This window comes from Drosophila serrata, unplaced genomic scaffold (genome assembly GCF_035046125.1).
Source record: "Drosophila serrata isolate PLE 108 unplaced genomic scaffold, ASM3504612v1 contig_347, whole genome shotgun sequence".
Taxonomy (NCBI): Eukaryota; Metazoa; Arthropoda; class Insecta; order Diptera; family Drosophilidae; genus Drosophila; species Drosophila serrata.
In genome coordinates, this window is record NW_028257245.1 from 2,442,547 (window position 1) to 2,465,113 (window position 22,567).

At 44.8% G+C, this 22,567-nt stretch overlaps 2 protein-coding genes across 9 annotated transcripts; both read right to left on the bottom strand.

Moving 5' to 3' along the window:
- Positions 1-40: 40 nt before the first annotated feature.
- Kdm4B (Lysine demethylase 4B) lies at positions 41-22,372 on the bottom strand. 8 transcript variants are annotated; one of them, XM_086838444.1, is made up of 10 exons: positions 21,579-22,372; positions 11,189-11,713; positions 10,785-11,123; positions 10,394-10,716; positions 10,052-10,311; positions 9,538-9,924; positions 8,565-8,933; positions 4,935-7,170; positions 3,855-4,022; positions 41-2,910 (listed from the first exon to the last, which is right to left on the bottom strand). In XM_086838444.1, the coding sequence occupies exons 2-9, from the start codon at positions 11,618-11,620 to the stop codon at positions 3,986-3,988; spliced, it is 4,383 nt and encodes a 1,460-aa protein (XP_086694570.1). In that variant the 5' UTR covers positions 11,621-11,713; positions 21,579-22,372; the 3' UTR covers positions 41-2,910; positions 3,855-3,985. The 8 variants fall into 8 exon arrangements, with proteins under 8 accessions (XP_086694570.1, XP_020815597.2, XP_086694571.1 ...); XM_020959938.2 differs by having other exon boundaries at positions 3,622-4,022; XM_086838445.1 differs by lacking the exon at positions 21,579-22,372 and adding an exon at positions 13,330-13,808 and having other exon boundaries at positions 3,622-4,022.
- Positions 1,086-2,872, bottom strand: LOC147642841 (uncharacterized). Its single transcript, XM_086838452.1, is given in 2 exon segments — positions 1,086-2,455; positions 2,458-2,872. Coding segments are annotated over 2 exon segments (1,545 nt in total). The 3' UTR covers positions 1,086-1,325.
- Positions 22,373-22,567: the final 195 nt, after the last annotated feature.

Below are 22,567 nucleotides of genomic sequence, written 5' to 3' on the forward strand. Positions count from 1 at the left end.
CTTACCTGTTTTTGTCAAAAATTACGGAACACACCGACTATTGCTTTAAATTTTTAAAATTTTATTTTATTGTATATAATAAATATATATTTTATGTAAAGTAATATTAGCTTTAGACTTTTTATTTTACATAATGTAGGCTACACCGAGTTTGCTTAATGTTTACATTTTCGCTTCGTTATGATTTAGACCTTAGGCTTAATTTATGTATGTATATCTTACAGAAGTGCAACTTATTTTCGCTCATTTGTTGTGTCTTAAATTACATATTTAGATATATTTTTTGAATCATTGTCTTCCATCTTCTTTATATTCTAGGCTTAATCTAGCTTTGCTTAGCCTAGTGTGTTGTTGGGTCGTGTTGGGTTCTTGGCTTTGCAAGAATCTCGTTTAAAAAAATACTTGATCCTAAAGTATAGAGCCTACAACTTAGAGTAATGTTAGGTCAGTGCGCTATGCTTGAATTCCTATTTGTAAGTGAAATGGCATAACAAAATTGCGGATACAAAATATATAATATTTTTGTAAAGAATATACAACACATTAAAAAATATAATGATAAGGGGCAAGGGGACAAGGGGACAGAGGGCTTGGGATGCACGGATATAAGATTGGTTAACAAAAATAAATAAATAGAATGAGAACTTATTGGATAAATACTACAAGAACATAGTCGCCTGTCTGTTTCTCTTTAATCAAGGAACAAATTAAATATATATAGGTATTTGTGGGAGAACTCTCTTGGATACATCGGAAAAGAAGTCCTCACAAAACTAAATTAGGCTAGAACATATTTACTGCACAGAGACGGCAGATAAAATAGTTACAACTGGTTTCGGGTGTGTGTCTCATCGTCTTTGCACTTTCGCGATTAAAAGTTACCTTAGGCGTACGAATCTAATTAATATTAAGATGCTCTTAAGTTTGCCTTGAAATGTACATACATATTTGATTCCTTCGTGTGTGTGTCTCGGTGTGTTGAACAACATTTGATTTGAATTCATATAGGCATTTGGTTTGGTAATAAAAAAATACATTTCTTATGCACATCCAACATTGTAGTAGTAATATCAGTGAGTTGTAGCTTTGCTTATGTTTGAGTTATTATTCATTGTGTTTACAGTAAGGGGACTCCTTTCCCCATCCCTTCCCCATTATTGGTGGCCAAATGTGACGATTTTTGATCTGTTATAGAAGAGAACCTAACAGAGACTAAAGGCGCGTTGCCGACAGTGGAAAGCTAAGCCAACGAAAGCTTTGCACCATGAGCAACCGAAGAATCGCTGTGGAATAGCGATTTGAGATTTAAAGGATTTGATTTGAGATTAAAAGAAGTACGTGGTCGGCATTATGGTGGCACTGTTCAAAAATCGACCCAATTGGCCACCCATTAGCCCCTACGCGGCAAACAGTTGAGCAGCAGCAGCAGCAGCCTGTTGCTGTTGCTGCTGCGGCTGTTGGGGAGTTCCGGTTGCCAGTATAGGAATAGCCGTGCCATCGGCTGTCAGCAGCAGGGTTTGCGTGGCCTGAGGCGTTGCCGCAGCAGCAGGCTGAGCCACCGGATCGGCTGCCAGAGCCACGCTGCCCGGTAGGGCAATCAGCTGCTGATGGCCCGCCTTGCTGGGATGCGGCACCTGGGTGGCGGCGATTATGCTGCCGTCAGCCGACTGCAGCAGGATTGTGTTGGCCGGCAGATTAAAGCAGGTCACCGTTCCGTTGGAGGCCACCGTCTGCAGCTGAAGTGGCGGTGGTTGGGGCTGTGGCTGAGGAGCGAGCAGCATTGCTCCCGCGTTGGCGAGACCATCGTGTTCGTTGGCACTTGTCGGCACTTCCTCCTCCAGATCTGGCTGCTCCTCGCAAGGTTCCTCGTCGATAATCTCCTCCACCAGATCGTCTTCGTTGAGTTCCTCTATAATGTCATCCTCGTTTTCGATGTAGCCCCCATCAGCGTCTATGCCGGTGCTAACCACGCTGACGACGCCACCAGGTGGAGATGGGGTGGGAGTGGGCATGGCTAGGTAATTATCTCCCGCCGACTTCGCCGTCACGGCTGTGCCCTTGGGTATGCGGAACTTCCTCAGAATCTGGGCAGTCGAGGAGGACAGAGCACCAAGGGCCGCCGCATCCTCATCCAGGTCCTCATCAAGCTCTTCCTCCTCGGCCAGCTCTTCCTCCTCGGAGGCCAACTGCTGCCGCTCTTGCTCTGCAGCTGCAGTTGCAGCTTCCGTGGCGACAATCACCTGGCGCTGATTGCGGTTGGAGTTATTAACACGGACCAAAGTCACGCCTCCGGCTCCGGTTGCGACCTTGGAACTGCCATTGAGAATGCTAATAGGCGGATGCTTGCCAGCTCCAGCTCCTCGAGCGGCCAGAAGGATGACGGATGAGGATTTCTTGGCCGGTGTTTTGATACCATTGCCGCCACTACTGCTCACTACGGACACGTTGTTGGTGTGCTGCTGCTGCTGCTGCTGTTGGTTTTGGGAGGAAGGAGAGATGAGACATCGTTTGCATTATTTGTTGGAGGAGGCGGCACATGGGACATGGGATCGGAGGACATGGGAGTAGTAGTTCTGGACGAATGCACAACAAATTCGGCGAACTGGTCGACGAAGCTGCCGGTGCTGCTACTGCTGCTTCTGATGTTGCTGCTGCGATTGCAACCTTTGCTGTTGCTGTCGGGACGAGCGCAGGCACGAGCGTTCGCCTGCTTGACGATGATTTCTTCGTAGTAAATGCGATTCGCTTCCGCTTGGCGACGCTGCAAATCATCTTGGACAGGGTTCTTGGTCTGATTTTGATTCGGATTGTTGTTGTTCGTGTTCTGGGTTCTGTGATTGCTTGGTGGTGTGTTGTATGGCCGCTTGAACATTGGTTGTTTCTGGTCGCGGTTGTGGTGTTTAGAAGAACCTGCATGTTGTTGATGTTGTTCAGGTTGTTGTGTCGCATGTTTATGAATTTCGTGTGCAAATCATAGGGAATAACACAAAAGCACAAACAACACAGACGAACGTAAAATGTTGTTGGGTGAAAAAAGAAAAAAAATAAAAACATTTTGATTAGCATGTGTTTGTTGGATTCTCTTTTTGATTTTTCATAGCTCGATTAGTTCGATCTGATCCATTTAAAGTTTAATGTAATTCGAATGTTAGTGATGCTTAAATCAAAGTTAATTCGGGTTAGTAAATCATAATAATGACACTTATGGCTGATAGCTTAATGTAATGATCCAATGTAGACGTGTTTATTGGATGGATGAATGTATATGGAATGTTTGTTTATGGGGGTAAAAAAACCGCAGCCAGGAGACACTGTACACTGTACTTTACCCCGAAAAACGTTCACCCCTTAGATATTTAAGGTTAGGTCTTTAAGGGAAGCTTTAGTCAGTGTGGAAACACTGGCAGAATAATTAATTCATTTATTTCACTAGAATATGTACAAATCTTTATAGTTAAGTGTCTGTTCTGGCGGCAGCTTTCTCCTGAGAAGTCAAACCAATTGTTAGGTGTTCCGATTTATTGATCCCTTGGTACTTTGGTTAATTACAAAACATAAAATGGTGGAATGCAAATCAAAATCAAATGAGGAAATAAAGCGAATAAATAAAAGTACACATACCTTGCACTAATGTCCAATTTTATAATTTTTATACATTTTTGTTGTATTTTGTAATTAATTTTTTTATTATGTTACTCGAATGGATTGTGTTTTGGGGGAGTTTGTTATTTGTTTCAATTTTAGTTGTTGTCGATCACACACACACACAACAAGATGGTGGAGGAATATGAATGAATGGACAAGGCCAAGAGGCAAGCGAATGAGTATTAAGTAGCTATGTGATGTGTACACACTGTTTCGTCAAGTTTCGATCAGTGTTCATTTTTCAGCTTGGCTTCCATTTGCGTTGCTTTTGCTCGAGTTTTCGCGCTCAGTTTAGATAGAATTTTTGGTACTGCAGCTTTCGGTGGATGTCGACAGTTCTCTAGAGAGCTAGAAGCACGGCCTCTGATATATCGTAGCTACGCGGTTTATAATACGATTTTTAATTTTTTCCGAGTTTTATATTGTCGGATTGTTGGTTTCATTGATTGATTGATTGATTGGTTGTTTGGTGGGTTGGTTGTGTGTACATAAAATAAAACAAGAGAAAAGAAAGAAAAAAAGAACAAAATTGCATTGAAGTTTAAAAAACGTATTTGAACACAAGTCTGTTGCTCGAAACGAAAAGGGAAACGAAATGGTTATTATGGTTACTGGTTCGGGTTATTCAATCAATGGCATTCGCTTAGCAGATAATAAGTACAGAGGCAGTAAAGCCAACCGCTGTGGGTTCGTGTTACTGGTAAGGTAAATAAATAAATGCACAGAAATCAAGTCAAATGTTCAATACTGTCAAAATACAAACTAAATGAACTGAAACTTACAAAACGCTACAAAATAATCATTCGTACGTAAAAACTAAGGTAATGGAGTACTAAAATAAAACTAAAATATATACTATTATTTAAAAATAAACAGATTAATGCTTATTGTAAGTACTTGGTTCGACTTTTCAACACGTGTGCGAAGACCCCCCCTTCTCCCACATATGTTCGTTTTCGTGTGTTCGCCGGCGGCCATCGGGTGTTGCAAGTTGCAGGTGTTTAGTAGCAAGTACGGCGGCGGTGGGTGACTCTCTACGTGAGAAACGTGAAGGGAAAATCAGCGTCGCCACCGCCGCCGCCGATGATCTCAACGAAAGGAATACAGAGACAGATATATAGCGATAGAATTTACATAAATAGTACAGATACAAAGAGAGGTACAGAGATACAGATACCGAGATACAGATGCAGAGCGGCAATCTAAACGGGCGCGTAGTTACTCTAGGAAAGTCCAAGGGAGACGGGGAAGGGCTAAGGGATATAGTTAGTTGGAAAGGGTTGGTTTACCTAATTTCTTTGGTCTCCAGCAGCGACGAGGTGTTCACATCGTTCACCGCGTTGATCATTGACGTGGGCGAGAAGGGCAGGTGGTACATGGAGGCGGCGTCCAGGGCATAGGTGTCACCTCCTCCCTTGATAAGCAGCTCGTTCTTGATCTCCATAAATTGCTGGTGCGGATTGTGGTGCGTGGCGAACGGATGCTGCTGCTGCAGCAGCTGCGTCTGCTGGTGCTGTTGCTGCTGGTGGTGATGTTGCTGATGCTGGTGCTGCTGCTGTTGCGTTTGCGCGTCCAGCGCGTTCGCATTCAGTGTGGGCTGGGTGCCTGCATGCGTGGTGAAGGTGTACTGCGAGTAGGGACAGAGGTCGCCCAGCTCACCCGAGTCTAGCTTGGGCTGGAAGTTCTGCAGGCCGTCCGGCGTCAGGATCTGGTAGCTCTGCACCGTGCCAATCACGTGCTGCTGTTGCTGCTGCTCCGCCGCCGCGGGGGTGGCCGCCGTCGTGGAGCTAAGATAGGTCACGTTGTCAAGCTCGTAGTGGGACTGCTGCGCCTGGCTGGCGGGAACCTTCAGCGGCTGCTGCTGCTGCACCAGTTGTTGTTGCTGCTGCGGCTGCTGGTTCGTCTGATATGTGGGCGCCGCCGTAGACTGCTGGCGCTGCGGCGTCGTGGTATATATTGCCTGGCTGCCGTCCAATTGAAGAGGCACCAGATTGCCGGCCTGGTCCTGGATCATGATGCTCTGGCCATGCAGCTGCTGCTGCAACAGTGCCTGCTGCAGCTCCAGTTGGTTCGAGTAGATCAGCGTGGTGGTGGGCGCGGCGGCCTGGCCGCCATTAGGTGTGGAGGGTCCGCGCTGCAGACCCACTGAGCTGGTGGCGCCTGGATTGGCCAGCGCCAACTGCGCTCCGCCCGGCAGAATCATGCCGCTGAAGTCCAACGAGGGTAGCGTCTGCAGCTGTTGCTGCTGTGGCTGTGGCTGAGGTGTCGTGGAGGCCAGCGAGGTGGTAAGGGTGTGCTGCATGGGCTGCTGTTGCGAGTGACTCACGCTGACCGGCGACCCTGTTAGAACCTCTGCATTCTGCACATCATCCAGGACGCTGTCTATCTGCGCCAGCCGCTTTTTGGTCGGCGTGCTGCCATCTCCGCTTTTGGATTTTCGGACTCGTGGAGTGCGAGCGTTACGCGCTCTCTTCGCCGGCGGACCGTCGGATTTCAGAGGCGTCGTTGTGGCTGACGGCGGCATGGGAACATCGCCGTGCTTGTCCTTCTTGTGCATCTTCATTTTGTCCGGACGCGAGAACTCCTTGTTGCAGATGGGGCAGGCGAAGATCTTTCGGTTCTGGCCCTCGTGGAAGAGATACGCGTGCCGCTGGAAGCTGTACTTGTTCTTGAAGGTCTTGAAGATGTCATTCTTGGCGCAGACGAGGCAATACGCCACGCCGTCAATGATGTGCTCATAGCGGGCGATGTCCAGACCGCGCACACTCATCTTCTCCAGATACTCGCCCTGCTCGTCGTCGGCGATGACGCGTGTCTTGCGCTTGCGCTTCTGCTTGGCTGCCGCCGCCGAACCCGCCTTGGGCGCCACCGAGGTCACCGAAGTTCCCTGATCCTGGCTGATTGTATAGCTGGTGGTACCGGCGGCTTGCTCCGCTGCCTCGGCCTCCACCTCGGCCTTGATCACCTGAAACTCCTCGTACTCGTGCTCATTCTCCGGGTCGTGATCGTGCTCGTGGTCCGGATCGTGTTCGAGGCTCTGCTCCTCGTACTTGACATGCAGCAGGCCAGCCTCCTCGTCGTCCTCCTCCTCGTCACCGGCGATGCCGTGCTGTGGCTCGTACTTGATTATGTCGGCGGCCACGGCGCTGCTGCCGTTGCTCAGGCAGTCGCTGCTGCCGGGCTCGCTCTTGAGCACATGGTATTCCTCATACGTGCTGCCGTCGAACTCGATGATTGTACCGTCCGTGTTGACCAGGGCCGTGGTGGTGGTCGTGGTGGCAGCGGCGTTGCTCTGCGGCACGGAGACGGGCGTGGGCGCAGCGGAGGTGACCGCCGGCAGCCCGCCGTTGTAGTTCTCGAACACTATGGTGGTTGGGGTTTGTCCGTCTTCGCCGGTGGTGGTGATGTAGTGGTACTGCGGCTGCTGTTGCTGAGCGTGGGTGGTGGTTGTGATCGAGTCCACTCCGTTGTTGTTGGCGTTCGTATGCAGGATGGAGGACGAACTAATAGTTGTGACCACATTGTCTTTTGTTTATATATTTTTTGGAAAATACATATTCGGTTTCGGTTCATAAAAGATGTGTTTGAATGTAATATTTGCATAAATCAATAAATCAATTCGTAATCGAAGTCGAAATCAATCAACAATTCACTCAAATCAGGTTCGAATAAAACGAATGCAGTGCAAAATGAAGCTACTCGCGGGCCAACTGCGTGCAGAGATGCCACAGGTGGCTAGCACCTGCGCCATGTACACGTGCCTTTAGATTTACGGATACAGGATATTCGGAAGAACGTCGTGAGTGAATTGGTTTTTGTTTGTCGGTAGAATCTGTGTTTACTTAAGTCTACTTTACAGTAATCGTAATCATAACTCTGGTACAGTACTCGCAACTCAATACGTACTAAATAAATCTAAATAAATAAATAATCGTACTTGAATAACTGAGGCTGAGGTTTTACAGGAGGACAGAGCAGAGAGGATGAAACTGGTGTGTTGGTGGCTCCTCTCTTCGCGAGGGCCAAGGACTGGATGTGTCGATGGTGTGAAACAATAAGTGAAGGGTCTCTACAGAGGTAGTCTGTGTTTTGCTAATAATAACTAAATAATAAACGCAAATATAAAAAGTAAGGCAAACAATTGCAATATCCTAGGCCCAAGTGCTGGCAAGGACGCGTATGGGCAGCACTGTCGCCGTCCGCTGGGCCGCACTGGACAGACTCGGCCCCCGGATATTGAATTGCAGCGGAAGCTTAATCTCTAACTAAATCAGGTAAGATAAGATCAACACGACCTTTGATCCGTGTTCGACGCGCTTTGCTCGGATTAGAGTTCCTGCTGTTGAAATGATTTGTGCATTTATTTATGTTATACAGATCCAATATAGGTCAGGAGAGTTCGAGAAGAGATAGACACGGACCTGGTAGAAGGTAGCAGGTCGTAAATTATAGACAAGAGCATGTACATATGTAGTGTTTGGAGCAGTCGATAAGCATTTGTTATTAATTAAAGGCATTTGGTTTTGATCGGTGATTATTCTTGAAGAGTTTCTCGCTCAGTTTAAATTGTTTCGATTTGCGACAAGAACACAGCAAATGGAAGTCAAGTTCTCAGTTTGTCCTCAGTTTTTATCTCTAAATTTTGACACCAATCACGAATTAAAGTCATAAATTAATAAATATTCGCTGGATGGTAAAGTGTGAAATGTAATGACTGTGCAACACTCAGGGTACGAAGGAAAGCATTAGTTCGGATTCGTGGGACGTGGGTTAAATCATAAAGGTGAGTTTTTATTTACAATGAGGGGTTAACTGAAACACCAATTTCGAGTACACAAGAGGGTTAAACCATACACAAAGACTACAACCAACAAACAAATAAACAAATTAAGCAAAACAAGTTCAAAGCGGACACTTACCGGCAACATTGCTCGCAACACTCTGTTGCTGCTGCTGCTGATGCTGCGGACTGCTGGCCGTGGTCTGATATGAGGCCGTGGCGGCCGTCACCGCCTGACCGTTTGCATCACAGAGTATCTCGTTTTGCAGCTGGTAGACGTTTCCGTCCGTGCTACCGTATTGCTGCTGCTGCTGTGGAATGCCGCTGAGTGTGTTGGCCGCGGGCAGCATGTTAACGTAAATTTGTTGCTGCTGCTGCTCTTGACTAGATTTGGATGTAGTTGCTGCTGTTGCTGCTCCTGCCGCTGCCGCACTTAATTTTGGTATCTTGCCTTCGAACTTTCGGGGCTGTTGCATGAACTGCAGCTTCTGCTGTTCCTTTTTGGCATCTGGAAAATGGCAATCGGTAGAATTTAGTTCATATTCGCGACAGGATTTTCTGTGATTGTTTTGTTATGTTATTGTTATTGGTGATATTAACACACACACACACATAGAGGCTGTGGACTCGGAGGGAGGTATTGCGAGCAGTGGGAAGGTTGGAGGGCAATGAGGCAGTGAGAGGCGAGAGGCAGGCGAACAAGATAAAGACGACAATTCTGGGGGCCGGCAGACAAGCGAGAAGAACAGGCCCAAGCAGCACCAACAAACACCTTGGATTCGTTTTAGTAAAACAGTTTTGGTTTTGGTTAGTTTTTAGCATAGATTTAAAAGCGTGATCGTATATTTCTCTGGCGCACTCTTACAATTAAAATAAACTAGACGATTTGAATTTGTACATTTAAAACGCAAAACTAATAAACAATGGGAATGCTGTTAAAAACACTGAATTCGGGGTCAAACGGAAGTGCAACGAAGCAGCTGTGAAATGTCATGAAACGCTGTTGCTGGGAAGGGGACAGAGGTTAGTGGCTGGGATGAAATTGGTTAGGAGAAGCTGTTGTGATTATGTGGATGTTGTGGTGCAGTGGCTGCTAAAGCTGCTGCTCTCACCTCCGCCGCCACCATCTGCTGCAGATTGCGTTGGAGTTGCTGATACGACTGCTGCTGCTGCAGCGGGTGCAGGTGTTGGCGATTGCAGCACAGCTCTGACAGCGCCGGTTGCAACCGGCGGCGACGTGATAACGGCTTCCTTTTTCCGCCTCGCTGGCGTCTTGCGGGGCGTGCCACTGGCCTTCCCGCGTCTCGCTCCCCGTGACGTCGAGGACGTGGAGGAGGCTGGCGATATGGAGCGGTCATCCTTGGTGCGCGGACTACGGCCTCGGCTGCTGTTCCTCGAATTCGTTTTGCGCTTCGACGCCAACCAGTCGTCATCGTAATCGGCGTCGTACTTGCGCTTTTGTTTACGCCGCTTAAAATCCTCCTCCTCGTCGTCATCCTCTACACATTAAAAGATTCAAACAGAAAATCAAGGAGAAATAAGAAAAGAACAAGAGCGAAAATTAAGAGATTATGGTTAAGCCAAAGCATTAACTCTCGATGGCACCTAACGGTGCACAGCACACACCTGTGCCGTCATCTATGTACTCCAGCAGCTCTTGCTTTGTCTTCAGATCGGCGGGACTCTGCAGGCTCATGGCATCCTCATTGGCGTAGTCGCCCTCGTCGAGGCCCAGCTCAGCGGTGTCTAGCGTGAGGACGCTCTCCTTCAGCATGGCCTTGACGTCATCTGGCACGTTGGGATTCTGCTGGATTTCATCCAGGTCAAGATCGGGATTGCGCTCCTTAAAACTCTTAGCCTTGGTGGGGTTGCATTGCTTCTTCATTCTGCAAAGAAGGGAAAGACCAAAGGCAAAGAGACTTGTTTAATGCACAAATTCAAAGGCACACCAGAGTTTTGGGAACCTACTTTTTATCACACAGCAGGACATCGAGGTGCGGGGGCAGGGGAGCGGCGCTGGGAGTCCCGTTGGTGGGATCCTCCGGATGCCGTCCAACATCGCGTCCCTCCAGCCACAGATCGTAGCGGTCGCTCTGGAAGCGCTTGACGAACGTGTCCATTGAGATCTTGACCATGTCGTTGCTGCAAGTACACTGCACTGCCCGCTTGCCGTACTCAATCCATCGCTCCATGGCAAAGTTTGTGGACTCGGCGCAGTTGAAGCCGTGGTTAAAGCCGGCATGATAGCCGAACGGGAACGTGATCATGATTTCGCCAGCCTCCTGCGTGATCTGCAAATGTTCGATATAGACATTGAGGTCCCCACCCAATTGGACTGTGGAACTATTGACAAACACACCTTACTAACTGGCACATCGTGCTGTTTAAGTATCTGGGGCGAGATGAGTGTCATCTTGTGGCGCAGGTAGGCATTGCAGTTCTTGTAGCTGGCTGGAAAGTACTGATTCGCCACCTTCTCCAGCTTGCGGCCGCACTCGGGCGGCACCACATACCACGTCTTGGGCGCACCGAAATGCAAGTAGTTGATTGAATAGAGGTCCATGTCCTCCGTGTGCCAGGCAAACGTGGTCTTCCACATGCCAAAATACAAGTACGCAGTGTTCACGCCGTCTATCTGGATGTTGTAGTCCTTGTTTACGTAGTCCAGAATGGTGCCCAGCCGGTTGATGTTCCAGCTCTGCAACAGCAAATGCAATGCATCGTCAAGAGGGAACAGAGGGACACTAAAACCCAAACACTTACATCCTGGTCGGTGTCTGTGATGCTGCCGCTGACGTCCGCTCCATAAATAGGTGCCACATATGTGATGTTCTTCCAGTACTTTCGCTCCAGATCCTCAAAGTCAAAGTGCTTGGGGGTCGCGTAGCGCTCGGTGCTGGCCAGTTCGCTGAACTGCTTCACGGTCAACGGTTTCTTTTGGATGTTTATTTGCTGGTAGTAGCCCTGCTTGCCGGTAACCACCTGACATATAGGCGCCGGTATTGTGACATTTAGGGCATCCAAATCGGCATAGCCACTGCGCCGGGGCACCCATTCTGGTGGTGGCACCACCTTGGCCAGACCGGCCTTGTGGGCGCCCTGAGACTCCATGTAGGCTACATATTTGGGAAAATCCTTGAACTCCTCCCAGGTGGGCCGAAAGACCATGATGCGGGGCACCTCTGACATTTTCATTTTCGTCGACGCTCTGTTTTCGTCCTACTGCCAGAATCAGGTTTAGTCTCTACGAGACACTAATCTCTTGGAGTCTATTGCTTCGATCTGTAACTGTGATAGAAGCAGCATTAAAACTCCGTGCTCCGTTCGGGCTATTAATCCCGAGCAGATGCCCCGTCTGCCAGCCCGCCTGCCCCGCAACTGCTGAACGATCGGATCGGATCGCTAAGGATCGGCTGCCTGCCACAAAGCAAACAATGAAACGCAGGAACAGCTGCAACTCATCGAGCGCCTTTCAAAATGGGCGCGGTAACGACAACAGCAGGCAGGCAGGCAGGCAGGCTGACTAGCAGGAAAATAGAGGCTGGCAGGATATGCAGTTGCTGCTGCCATTCGAGAGGCTTGCCTCCTGTGCTAGCAAGACCCATTACCCATAGGAACCCATAGAAAGTGCACCGATCGTTCATTTGAATGCCTTAAAAACTAAAAATAAATGCAAATTGAATATGCATATCATATGTCATCATGCAGAACTCGGGCTGAAAACGAAAAGGGGTTTAAGGTTGATTGGTTCTTATGATAGTGTTAAAAACGCTGTAACTTTTGAATTTATCAATTACCTTACCAATTTTGATTGTCAATTGCTGCTGAATAAAGTTAGTAATATTAAATAAGTTTAACTAAAGAGTTTATTTAGCTAATAGCAGGCCTTTTAAATTTTAAATTCAAGGCTGAAATTGAGGAAATTTATAATTTGTGTATCATTTGTTTACCTGTTTAGATAAATAACTCAATTCAAATAAACTAAGTGGATTAAAATCAAAGCAAAAAGTTAACCAATATTTCATAGAAAACGAAACGAATCCAAACCCCTGACATTCGACCAAAATTGCAAGGATCAAACCTTCTAAGAGAACTGATCAAACTAATTTCATTGTGTTTTATTTTTCTACAACCGCAAAAACTATTCCAAATAAAGACAAAAAAGCTTTTGAGATCCCAAGCAATATCCATATCATTTCAAAGGATGATGAAATAGTACAAAAATATTTATATCACAATATTTCTTTTTATTCAGAAAGCGGAATTTCTCTCCATGTACATACATATATATTTCTGTATACGTGAAGCTCTCACTAAAAAATCACAATAAATCATGTTGACTGCGGATAATTAATTATGGAACGTCATCCAGGACGAACCGTATATCCCCGCAACAAGACAGTCAGATCGAAAACGCCCAATAAGCGAATAGTCACAAGTCCCCCCGACACAATTTTCTCACTTAATACCAATGGTTCAGGATTGATTTTGTCTATTTTCGGCACACGCAGACTGCAAGCTCTGCAGGCCGGATAAGCGGCTAGAATAGCGAAAACAAGGACAACGCAGTGCGAGACATCCCAGCAAACTAGATGAAAATTTACGCAATTTTTCGGCTAAGCAGAAAACTGTACCACCACCCGACGAGTTCACTGAGCGAGAAAGAGAGAGACAGAGAGAAAGAGCGGAGCACCGACGATGTTTTCTAAGGGGGAGGGGGAAGGAGGCAATGACGAGTGCGCAAAACTATTTGCTAGTTCGAAGGAGAAATAGAGACAGACATAGGGAGAGGGAGCGGGCTGGGTACTCGTTGAAGAGCGGTTTTAAATGGGCGAGTCGCAAGACAGCGAGTATGTGTGTGTGTGTGTGTGTGTGTGTGTGAAAGGACGAAATTTGGGACTCACTTGTGATGTGCTTCGATGGTTTTTTTCGCTTCTGTTTCTTTTTTTGATGCTCTCAGTGCGTAAATCCCAACAAAATGGCAAAGGACTCGTGCTCGCTTTAAGATGATGGTTTGTCCTTATATTCGTTTTGGTTTATTGCACATTATATTATTTTATTGGCTTGTTTAACTTTTGCTCCTTTTCTGTGTAATTTATTTGCACAATTTGTTGTCTGCTCTTCACACTTTAAGGACACACTTTTCGACTATTCTTGCGATTTAACTAACTTTGGCTTGACGTCTTTTGTTTTTATAAACTTATTTTTGCAACATCTGATGGCGACGTAGTCTTGTGTTTTCCAGTCTCTGACTTTGTTGTTCCGGGGGCGGGGGCCTCTCCGAGGATAACTGTGTGTATATATATGTATTTATATATATATGAAGCACTCACGACGGGCACGACATGTCTGAGCGGTCTGAGCGGCGAGCGTTGACTGAACTACAGACTGATGCCAGGACGATGGCAACGACGCAGACGCAGGCGTCGACAGAACTCGCTGGCTCACACACACACACACGCGCACACGCTGAGAGCGTTGTCCTTTTAATGCGAATGCTCTGGTCAAAGCATAATGTGGAAGGAAAATTAGTGTAGAGCGAGAGGGAGACGGCGCAAACAAGTTTGGCAGGATAAAACTGGAGAGGGAAGTGCAAGCCGAGAGGAAAAACGGCAGTTGTTATCCATCGTCCTTTTCACCATCCATTCATCCAGCCATACGACCATCGAACAATGCATTTTCTTTGCTCTTTCGGGTCGTTGCGAAAACTAGACGTGGCAAAAGGAAAATGCATTGGAAATTGCCATTTGAAACGCTCTCCCGCAGTCGGAGCCCCCGTCTCTGTCCCTATTTCGTTCCCTTTGAGGCGGCTGCGAAATCGCAAGGGACTTAATCCTCATTATGCATTGTGTTAGCTTGGATTTCGGATTTAGGCCAAGATCTAATCTGGGACATACATTTCTCGGATCAACTGCGATCGTAGGTAGGCGAACTTCAGTGGCAGGGTTATCAATCCACTTGAGACTTGAAACAATATAATAGGGGTAAAATTTAAACCCTCCATGATTTAGGTTCAGAGTCTGATCACAGCCCTAAACTTACGTAGGGTATTAAAAGAGTAAAAAAACCTGCAAGTAATTTTAGAACGAAGGATGCTGGTCTGTCGGTGCAGAGAACGAGATAACTGGTTCTATAAGAGATTCACCAAGTAGTCTATTTTTTTGCAATGTTTACATATTTTTTTTTTTTAATTGGAAAGGATAATTATTATTGATTTTAGTGGCAACTTAGACGTTTATCCCATTTATAATTTAAGGAAATATGTGAAATCTAAATAAAAGAAATGATCATTGACATTATTGTTATGTTCTTTAATCATGTTGCCTGTGTTGCAATCTATATAATTTTATACGTCTACGGTAATAATTAAAATTAGTTAATTAATATATTTGTAATTTAATATCTGTTTTTTTTTTTTCAAAAATTAATTACTGTGATAGGACGTCAATAATATATTTGGATTTGAATATATATTATTCTGATGATCTAGGATCATCTCCATAGATTTAAATAATCTATAAGATTATAAGTAATATAAAGTTCCGATCAATGTAAAAAATTATATAGGCTCCAGAATAAAAGGACAGATACATAAGTAAGTTTGAAAATCGCTAATAACACCCAATTTTATGCTGCCGCGTATCTGCAATACAAATTATCACATATGCAACTGCAAAGGACAACTGCCGGACAAAATTAAGTGATACCGCTTCGATAACAAGCTTCCCCTCATTCTTAGTGCACAAAAACCGTACAAAAACCAACAGAAAATTATAAAACGAAACAAAACGGGCGAGAGGAATAAATAGGAAACCCGCGCTGAGTAATTACAACAGCATGGACAGCGAATAGCGAAAAAAACACGTCGAGCAAAAGTATAATTTACAACATGTCATTAGTCGGGTAACGCCTACGGAAAGCGGCCGGGGGAGTGTTTTGGGGCTCGAAGGAGAGGGTACACGGCAGGATCAAAGCGTGACCAGAGCGCTTTAAAACGGTCACACTGCGCGGCAGGACTTGAGCAAACACAAAAGATGGCGGGGAGGCCGAGGATCCAGGAAAACAAGTTTCTCCAAAGCAGTTCTGTCATATCACATAACGAGAGAAACAGAGAGAGAGAGTGAGGAATAACAGGACGAAGGAGAGAGCTTGCACGAAAGCAGCGAGAATGACCAGGCGGCGGCGTCAACTTCCGGCAGGACTTACTCACACACACAGCGCTGCAGTTGTGTACACAATGTGGTCATTGACTGAACGGTAAAAAGCGAAAACAGGAACCAACAACAAAAATAATAACAACAACAGCAATAGCAAGGACTGGCGATGACGTCGTCAAAGAACACACGGAGAACCGCCATAATGCGCGTCCCCTTTTTCCGCATTCCGCATTCCCACTTCCCATCTCCCGTCCTGCCCCTCCTCCTCCATTCCACTTCGTTCCGAACTTACTTCCACACTCGGTAGTCAGTCGCCTGTGTCTCGTGTGATTCCACAAAGCATTTCTCTAATACAATTTCTCATAAAATTTCAATTCGAGCTCTACCTCAGCTGCGACAACAACTACAAGATTATTTATGCTTTTTCCTTGTTCCTGCCGCTGTTGTTGTTGTTACCATTGCTGGCAGTTGCCTGTTTTATATCCTTTGTGACTCTAAGCACGCGCGTCGAACCCGGCACAGTGGGCTTGTTAGATTTGCTTTCGGTTCAGTAGATTTACATAAATTCATTCTTTAAGTTTATTCGCCTTAAAATATAAACAGATATTTCCCTGTTCTGCTGTTTTTAAAATTAATTTGGTTTCTAAATGGTTTGATTAATGAACTAAGTATTTCAATATATATTAAAATCAATCCATTTTTATATGTTTAAAGTATTAGTTACTTAAAATAAATCGACTTTCAGTTTTTAATTCATTAAGTCGAATTTTCAGTTTTTAAAATCAATAGAACATTAATTACCTCTTTATTCAGTGTTTTAATTTATTAGATATTTCATAATTTACTAAATTTAAAAACAATCGAACTAGGAAATATCTGTCCTTAACTTAAAGGTCTTTTGATATTTATTGTATTTTGTTTACATTAAAATATTCTTTCCGAGGAATTTGAGATCCTATTCAAATTGTACAATCCCTCCTCCAAGTGCGATAAAACCTACTCAAAATAAATTCAAGTGTAACCATCAACTCCTATTCAGAACAATTAATTTATTTCATCCGTTTCTTGAAAGAACCCACTGTGCGAAATCGACAGGCATCGACCGAAAAGCAAAGCACGCGTCCCCTTTTCTAAGTTTCCCTTTTGTTGTCCTTTATCTCAATTGCACAACTGTTTGGCTTTGGCTCGTTTCTCTTCCTTTGCCGCTGGCCTTTGTTTTGTTTTTATGCTTTGAGTTCGTTACATTTTATGTTTTGCCTATGCGTGTACGTGAGTGTGTGTGTGAATTTAGTGGGCTCCTGCGAGTCCTTTTTAAAACAGGCGTCCCTTCGACTTTTTATTGTTACTGTGTGTGTTAACGGAGTAAAAAGCGTTGATAGAAGGAGAACGCCAAGCGCATGACGACTTTCCCGTTGCAGGCTTTCGGCGCACACTCGCTGCTCTCCATTTTCTCTGCTCCCTGCCTCGCTCTCTCGACTGCAGCACGCCCAGCAGCTGCCGTCGCAATCAAATTAATTCTCCTTTGCGTTTTCTCCTCTCCTCGTTTTCCGCCATTGTTCGCCTATCGCTCCACACTTTCCGCATCCCAGTCTTATTGGTCGACAAAATGGCGGCCATGCTGAGCAGAAATCAGAAATCGGAAGCGCAAGGATACCGTACCATAAAGCAAGCAAAAGGAAGAAATTGTCAAGATTTCCATGGCGCGTGCTCAAGTGGCAGCCTCTGGGACGTAGTGACAGTCCGCGAATACCGCTCCAAATCCGGATCTATGCCGCAGCGAAATATGGAACAGGACCGTGACTCACTGCCACTTTCAAGTGGAAGTTAAAGGTATGCAAAATAAGAGTTAAAAACGATTGCAAAACTATGCGAGTGCTAATATAAAATGTTATCCTTCTATGCCCAATAAATACCTAAATTGAAACCCCTCCAATTCTAATTCAAATAAGTTTCAGGAATATCCTTAAAAGCAATCGATAGGAATTAGTAGAAATAATACGTAAAGATCTATTTATAAAGCTCTTATATACAAAATATCTTTAGTACCAAATAGAAAATTTTCAATATATAATTTTAAGCAAATGAATCTCAGTCTCAAGTCATAAAACTGACACACAACACAAGGAACCCAATTATGAACTGTTCGATATGTGTCTTTAACTGCATAACCTCATCTTTATTAACCCTTGGTCGGGGATATGGGTTGGGACGGTCTTCAGACCACCCACCACCCACCAGCGGGAGCTGCAACGCAACCACCCGGCGGGGCAACAACTTGTTGAGTCGTCAACTTGTTAGACCTTCATCCACGGAACCACCACACCTGACCTTCCGGACTTCTGGCGGGATCTGTGCCAAAAACACCACCTAGTCCGGGGGTATGTTTATTATGCTTTATGAATGGGAGCGGTGCGGGAGCGGATTCTCCGTGCGCTGCTCTAACTACCACCGACGGCGCGCTCTGTTTTGGTTTTCTGTGTCGGTTTTTTTGGGAAACCCCCTAAAAGTGACGAAGACATTTTGTGGATGGATGACATGCCGGCACACGCCACGCTACCGAATCCGTATCCGTCCGTAAGGCGGTGGTGGTGGGTTCGACACATGACCAAGAGTAAGAGCGGATGCGGTCGGTGCCGGTGTCTGCTGGGGTTGCTTTCGTTTGTTTACATTTTTGGGGGGTTTCCCAATGTCCTTGCACCTACGAAGGCCGACCCGTGCGAGGTGGTGCGTGCGTGTGAGCGGAACCACCCCATGCGCCATGTTTTCCAGAGCCAGTGCGCCAATGTAGGTCGGTGGTTGCTCTGGCTCTGGCTGTGGCCCTGACTCTGGCTGAGACTCTTACCATGGTGGTGATTCCAAAAATATGCCCAGACCTGTCTAAGGGTTACTGCCACTGTTGCCGCTTGCTTTTTGTTTATAAACATTGCGCAAATCAGCTGATTCTCAGCCATCCCCCATGCGTATTTTGTTCTCCGTACTCAGCCAGGAGTAGTATGTAGTAGGAGTGATCCAAGCGGAAACCCTACATCACCTGCAAGCCGAGTTCTTAATCGGAGCTCGCGCAGCTGGCTGGCTAGCTGGCTTGCTGGCACAGCAGCAGCAGTCCCCTCGGAACCGACAGATGTCGGCTGTAAAATGCAATGCCAGTTCGTGTGCAACCAATCCAGCAATTGCAGCCGGCCGGGCATTGAGACGAACGGAGCTGAAAAGACTGCACAGGAGGGATCGGGCCTGGCTGGCCTGCTGTTGCATTGATTACTGCTCGACCGGGAATGTTGGACGCATCTGGTACGACCCTTGCTCAGCGTTCTTCGATCCTTCGATTGTCGCTTGGCATGTGCCACGGACCAAAGGCCATCTGCCATCTGCCTGCTGCTCTGAGGTGCTCCAATGCGATCGATTGTCTGTGCTCGTATTTGTCGAATGATCCTCGGTTTTCCGAGGATAAGGATATAGTTGAAGAAGCTAATTAAACAATTTTTTGTTGTGTTTACGAAATACATACTTTGTACACAGATCTTCTGGAAACCTATTAATAATTCGAAACCCTATTTTTATGTCAGGACACTGCTATTCAGTTATATACCAGTTGTGAATGACCCAAGTAAATCCTTGATATTTCTTAGCAGTAGAACTTAGCACATAGCACGAATACCAGACTGCTTTGACTATTTAATGTTTTAAAATCCTAACAAAAAAGTCTATTAACGATTAGCCGAAAAAAAAGGTTTATAAAACAGACTTTACCATTATGTTATTTTTCTAAAGTGGTCTAGTTTCATCATCAACAACGGCTGGCCGACCGCCCAGGATTCCTTTCCCATACTCTGGTAGCCAGCATAAAAAAACTTGGAGCAAACCAAGAGAAGCAGCTTTCCAAACATGAATTCTCCCTGCTGAAACCGGACACCACAACCCGTAGGGATAGTAACCGGGAATGGGGATGCAGGATGGGATAAGGACGAGCACAGGAAGAGGGGCCCCCAATCGGAAAAGTTTCAAATTGCGTTCCGAGCAACTTAGGGGACAAAACCGGTATATGAACGAGGGCAGAATACGTTGTCGATCGAAAACGATTACATGCCAGTTACGAGGATATGAGGAAAGACTGGAGAAATTGGTCTTTCAGGACAGTTGCTACTTTGCAACTTCCGCTCTTAGTTGTCGTCGAGAAGGAAGTGCAAAATGTCGCTGAAAATCACAACTTCCCAATCACTTTTCCCCCTCTTCCCGAACCAGCTGCATCATTTTTTGAGCAATGAGCCGTGTTTGCGCAGGCGTACGTTGAACCCAGTTCTTTCAAACCCTGGAGGCAGGTAAAAACCGATCCAGACAGAGCCGGCAGATGTTTTTCTGCTAGGGTCCTTTTGTCGCAGGTCAGTTGCTGTCTCGAAAAGAGTTTAACCTAACAAAGTTTGTGGGTACGTCAAAGACTTCTCAAACATTTGTTTACCTTTGTTTGGTTAGAAGAAGTCATTACCAAGGATGTAGGGGTAGGGCGCATCAAAGGCGCAGATGCGATCGAAACGGAACCAATTAGGATAGAATTCCTGAACGTTTTAATTCAATATTCAAATCTAAGTGTTTGTTTTTTTAAATCAATAATTTCAAGAAATTTTGTCTGTATTGTTTTTGATTTTGTCAAAAATTGGTTCCAGTATGCGGTTTTCTGAAATTGAAGAATTATTTTCCTGAATCCATGGCTACCGGCTATCCATGGATTCTTCACATACAAAGCAGACATCAAAAGAAAATTAATAGGTATCGAAGCTATATGATCCTTTAATACCATATGTATGTACATACATATATATACATTTCCTTTTTTTACATTAACTCGAGTGAAAAATCAAGGTTCCATTTGGTATACCTTCTATTAACCATGTGGGTTTATAAAAAAAAGTTTAAAGCTTTAAGGTTTCAAACAATCGAGCCAAAAAGACTTAAAATCTCTGTGGTTTAACATCGTGGACAAGTCTTAGCAACAGATTGCTTTTTAAGAAACATGTTTTTGCCTTTAACTGCACAAGAAAGATATAACTAAAAAAAAAGCTATCGTACTTTAAAAGGTGCTAATTTTAGTATGAAAATTACATTTGCCGTCGATTTATAGTCTGTGAAAACGTGGCAAGGACGAAGCTATACTCTACATGTGCCGACAAAGGCCTTCCGATAGAACATCAAGATGGTATATACCGGCTAGTCTTCGAAATACTTAAGCAAACTTACAATAAGAACGCTCTAGGGTATACAAATAATTATGATGCACACATTATATACTTAATACAATTGGTTTTTGGAACTTGCCCACAGAATGCCTAACATATTCTCTGGCTGAATTTGGTAGGTTAATTGTTCGTCTTGATTTTCCAACGTTATTATTTTAAGATGTTTGCGAATTTTGAAAGGTCTTAGCTTTTAAGCATTAAAAAAAAAACAGACTTATCTTATCGCCTGTAATAATTGCAGTAAGAGTTTACGATGTAATTGATGAAGAATACAAATATCATTATAAAAACGTGTGCTCCAGGATCACTAGAGCCCTACATTTTATTCCAAAGGTGTCAAAAAGTATGCAATAAAATCTTGGAAATGAGGGATACCTGAGGTCTAAAATCCACCGATGAAGAACCAATATGTATGAAAAGAATAAAAATGGTTTCTTATACGAAGTATTTTTTTTTGACAACAATTAATTGGAATTAAAAACTTTTAGAGCTCAGTGTGTTGGTACCACAAGATGGAAAATAATCTTGTTAACCTGAATTTGCAAAGCTATAACACCCCGAATTAATTTTTATCAGATGGACACCTGCATCGAACTTCCCCCGCCGACTAATGCAATTAATTCAAATACCAAACGTTCCAGTAACAGAGCGGGGCAGAGGGGCGGAAACTAGGCTGGCAATAGAAAAATCGATTTTGCACAACGTTCTTGTTGTAGCGAATCGCGAATTGGGGAATTGGATAGCGGTTTTAGGTGCTGTGAAACTCACCTGGTAGTAGCGCTGACGGTTCTCCGCTGCTTTCCTGCTCTTCGGTCACTGAATCCGGAGGATCGGGGGTTTTATTCAGCACCTGTGCTTTCGCGAATTCAAGCCCCTTTTGCACCTGGTGTTATTGCAACGGGGAATCGAGGAATCGGAATCGGCGTACGTGACCGAGAAAATGTGCCCATTCACAATAGACGTAGACGCAGTTTATTTACAATAGATTAGCTGCGCACTGCACATGTCTGCGTGGGCCGTAGCTGTTGTTGCTGCCCTCTGTGGTAGCTGCCCGCTTGTCAACAGTGTTTTCCTCATCAGCGACATTAGTTTCGGAGTTTATACATATAGGTTTTCACAGCAATTCACTCGCCATTCTTATAAGATGGCTGCTTATTGGATGTCTCTTGTCTCCTGAATTCGGGACACACACGAAAGTAAAACATTTATACGGGCACAGGTCGCTCGTCGCTCTTTAAACATGTCACTGTAGCACAAGCACTTGTTCCCTGTCAGCTGATTGCTGCCCGCGTCCACTAGCCGTTTTGCAACAGCACAAATATAAGATAAATTATTTTACTCCTCGCCAATATTTCATTAGCGCTGCGAAAACGTTTACGTTCCTATAGATAAATAATGCTACAGTTTGTCAAAAAACGATTGGATTTTCCGCTCCGTGACAGGTGGTCACACTTGTTTTAAGCGCGAACGCAATAAAACAACGTAACGTAATTAGTATTTTTATTTAATTATTTACATCTAGCGCTACAAGACTATCTTTAAATACAAAAAAAAAAAAAAAAAACATTAAATCCATTAAATCGGCTTTTATAAGCCATACACAATTATACTTTGGATATTTTTAAAACCATCGATAATCACTATCGATAAGGTATGTCTGCTAGTCAGAGTTGCCAAACGAAGATGGATTTTAAAAATTAAAATTTTAAAATTGATCACTTTTATGATGTATGTTATAAATGTTTTGTATATAAGCT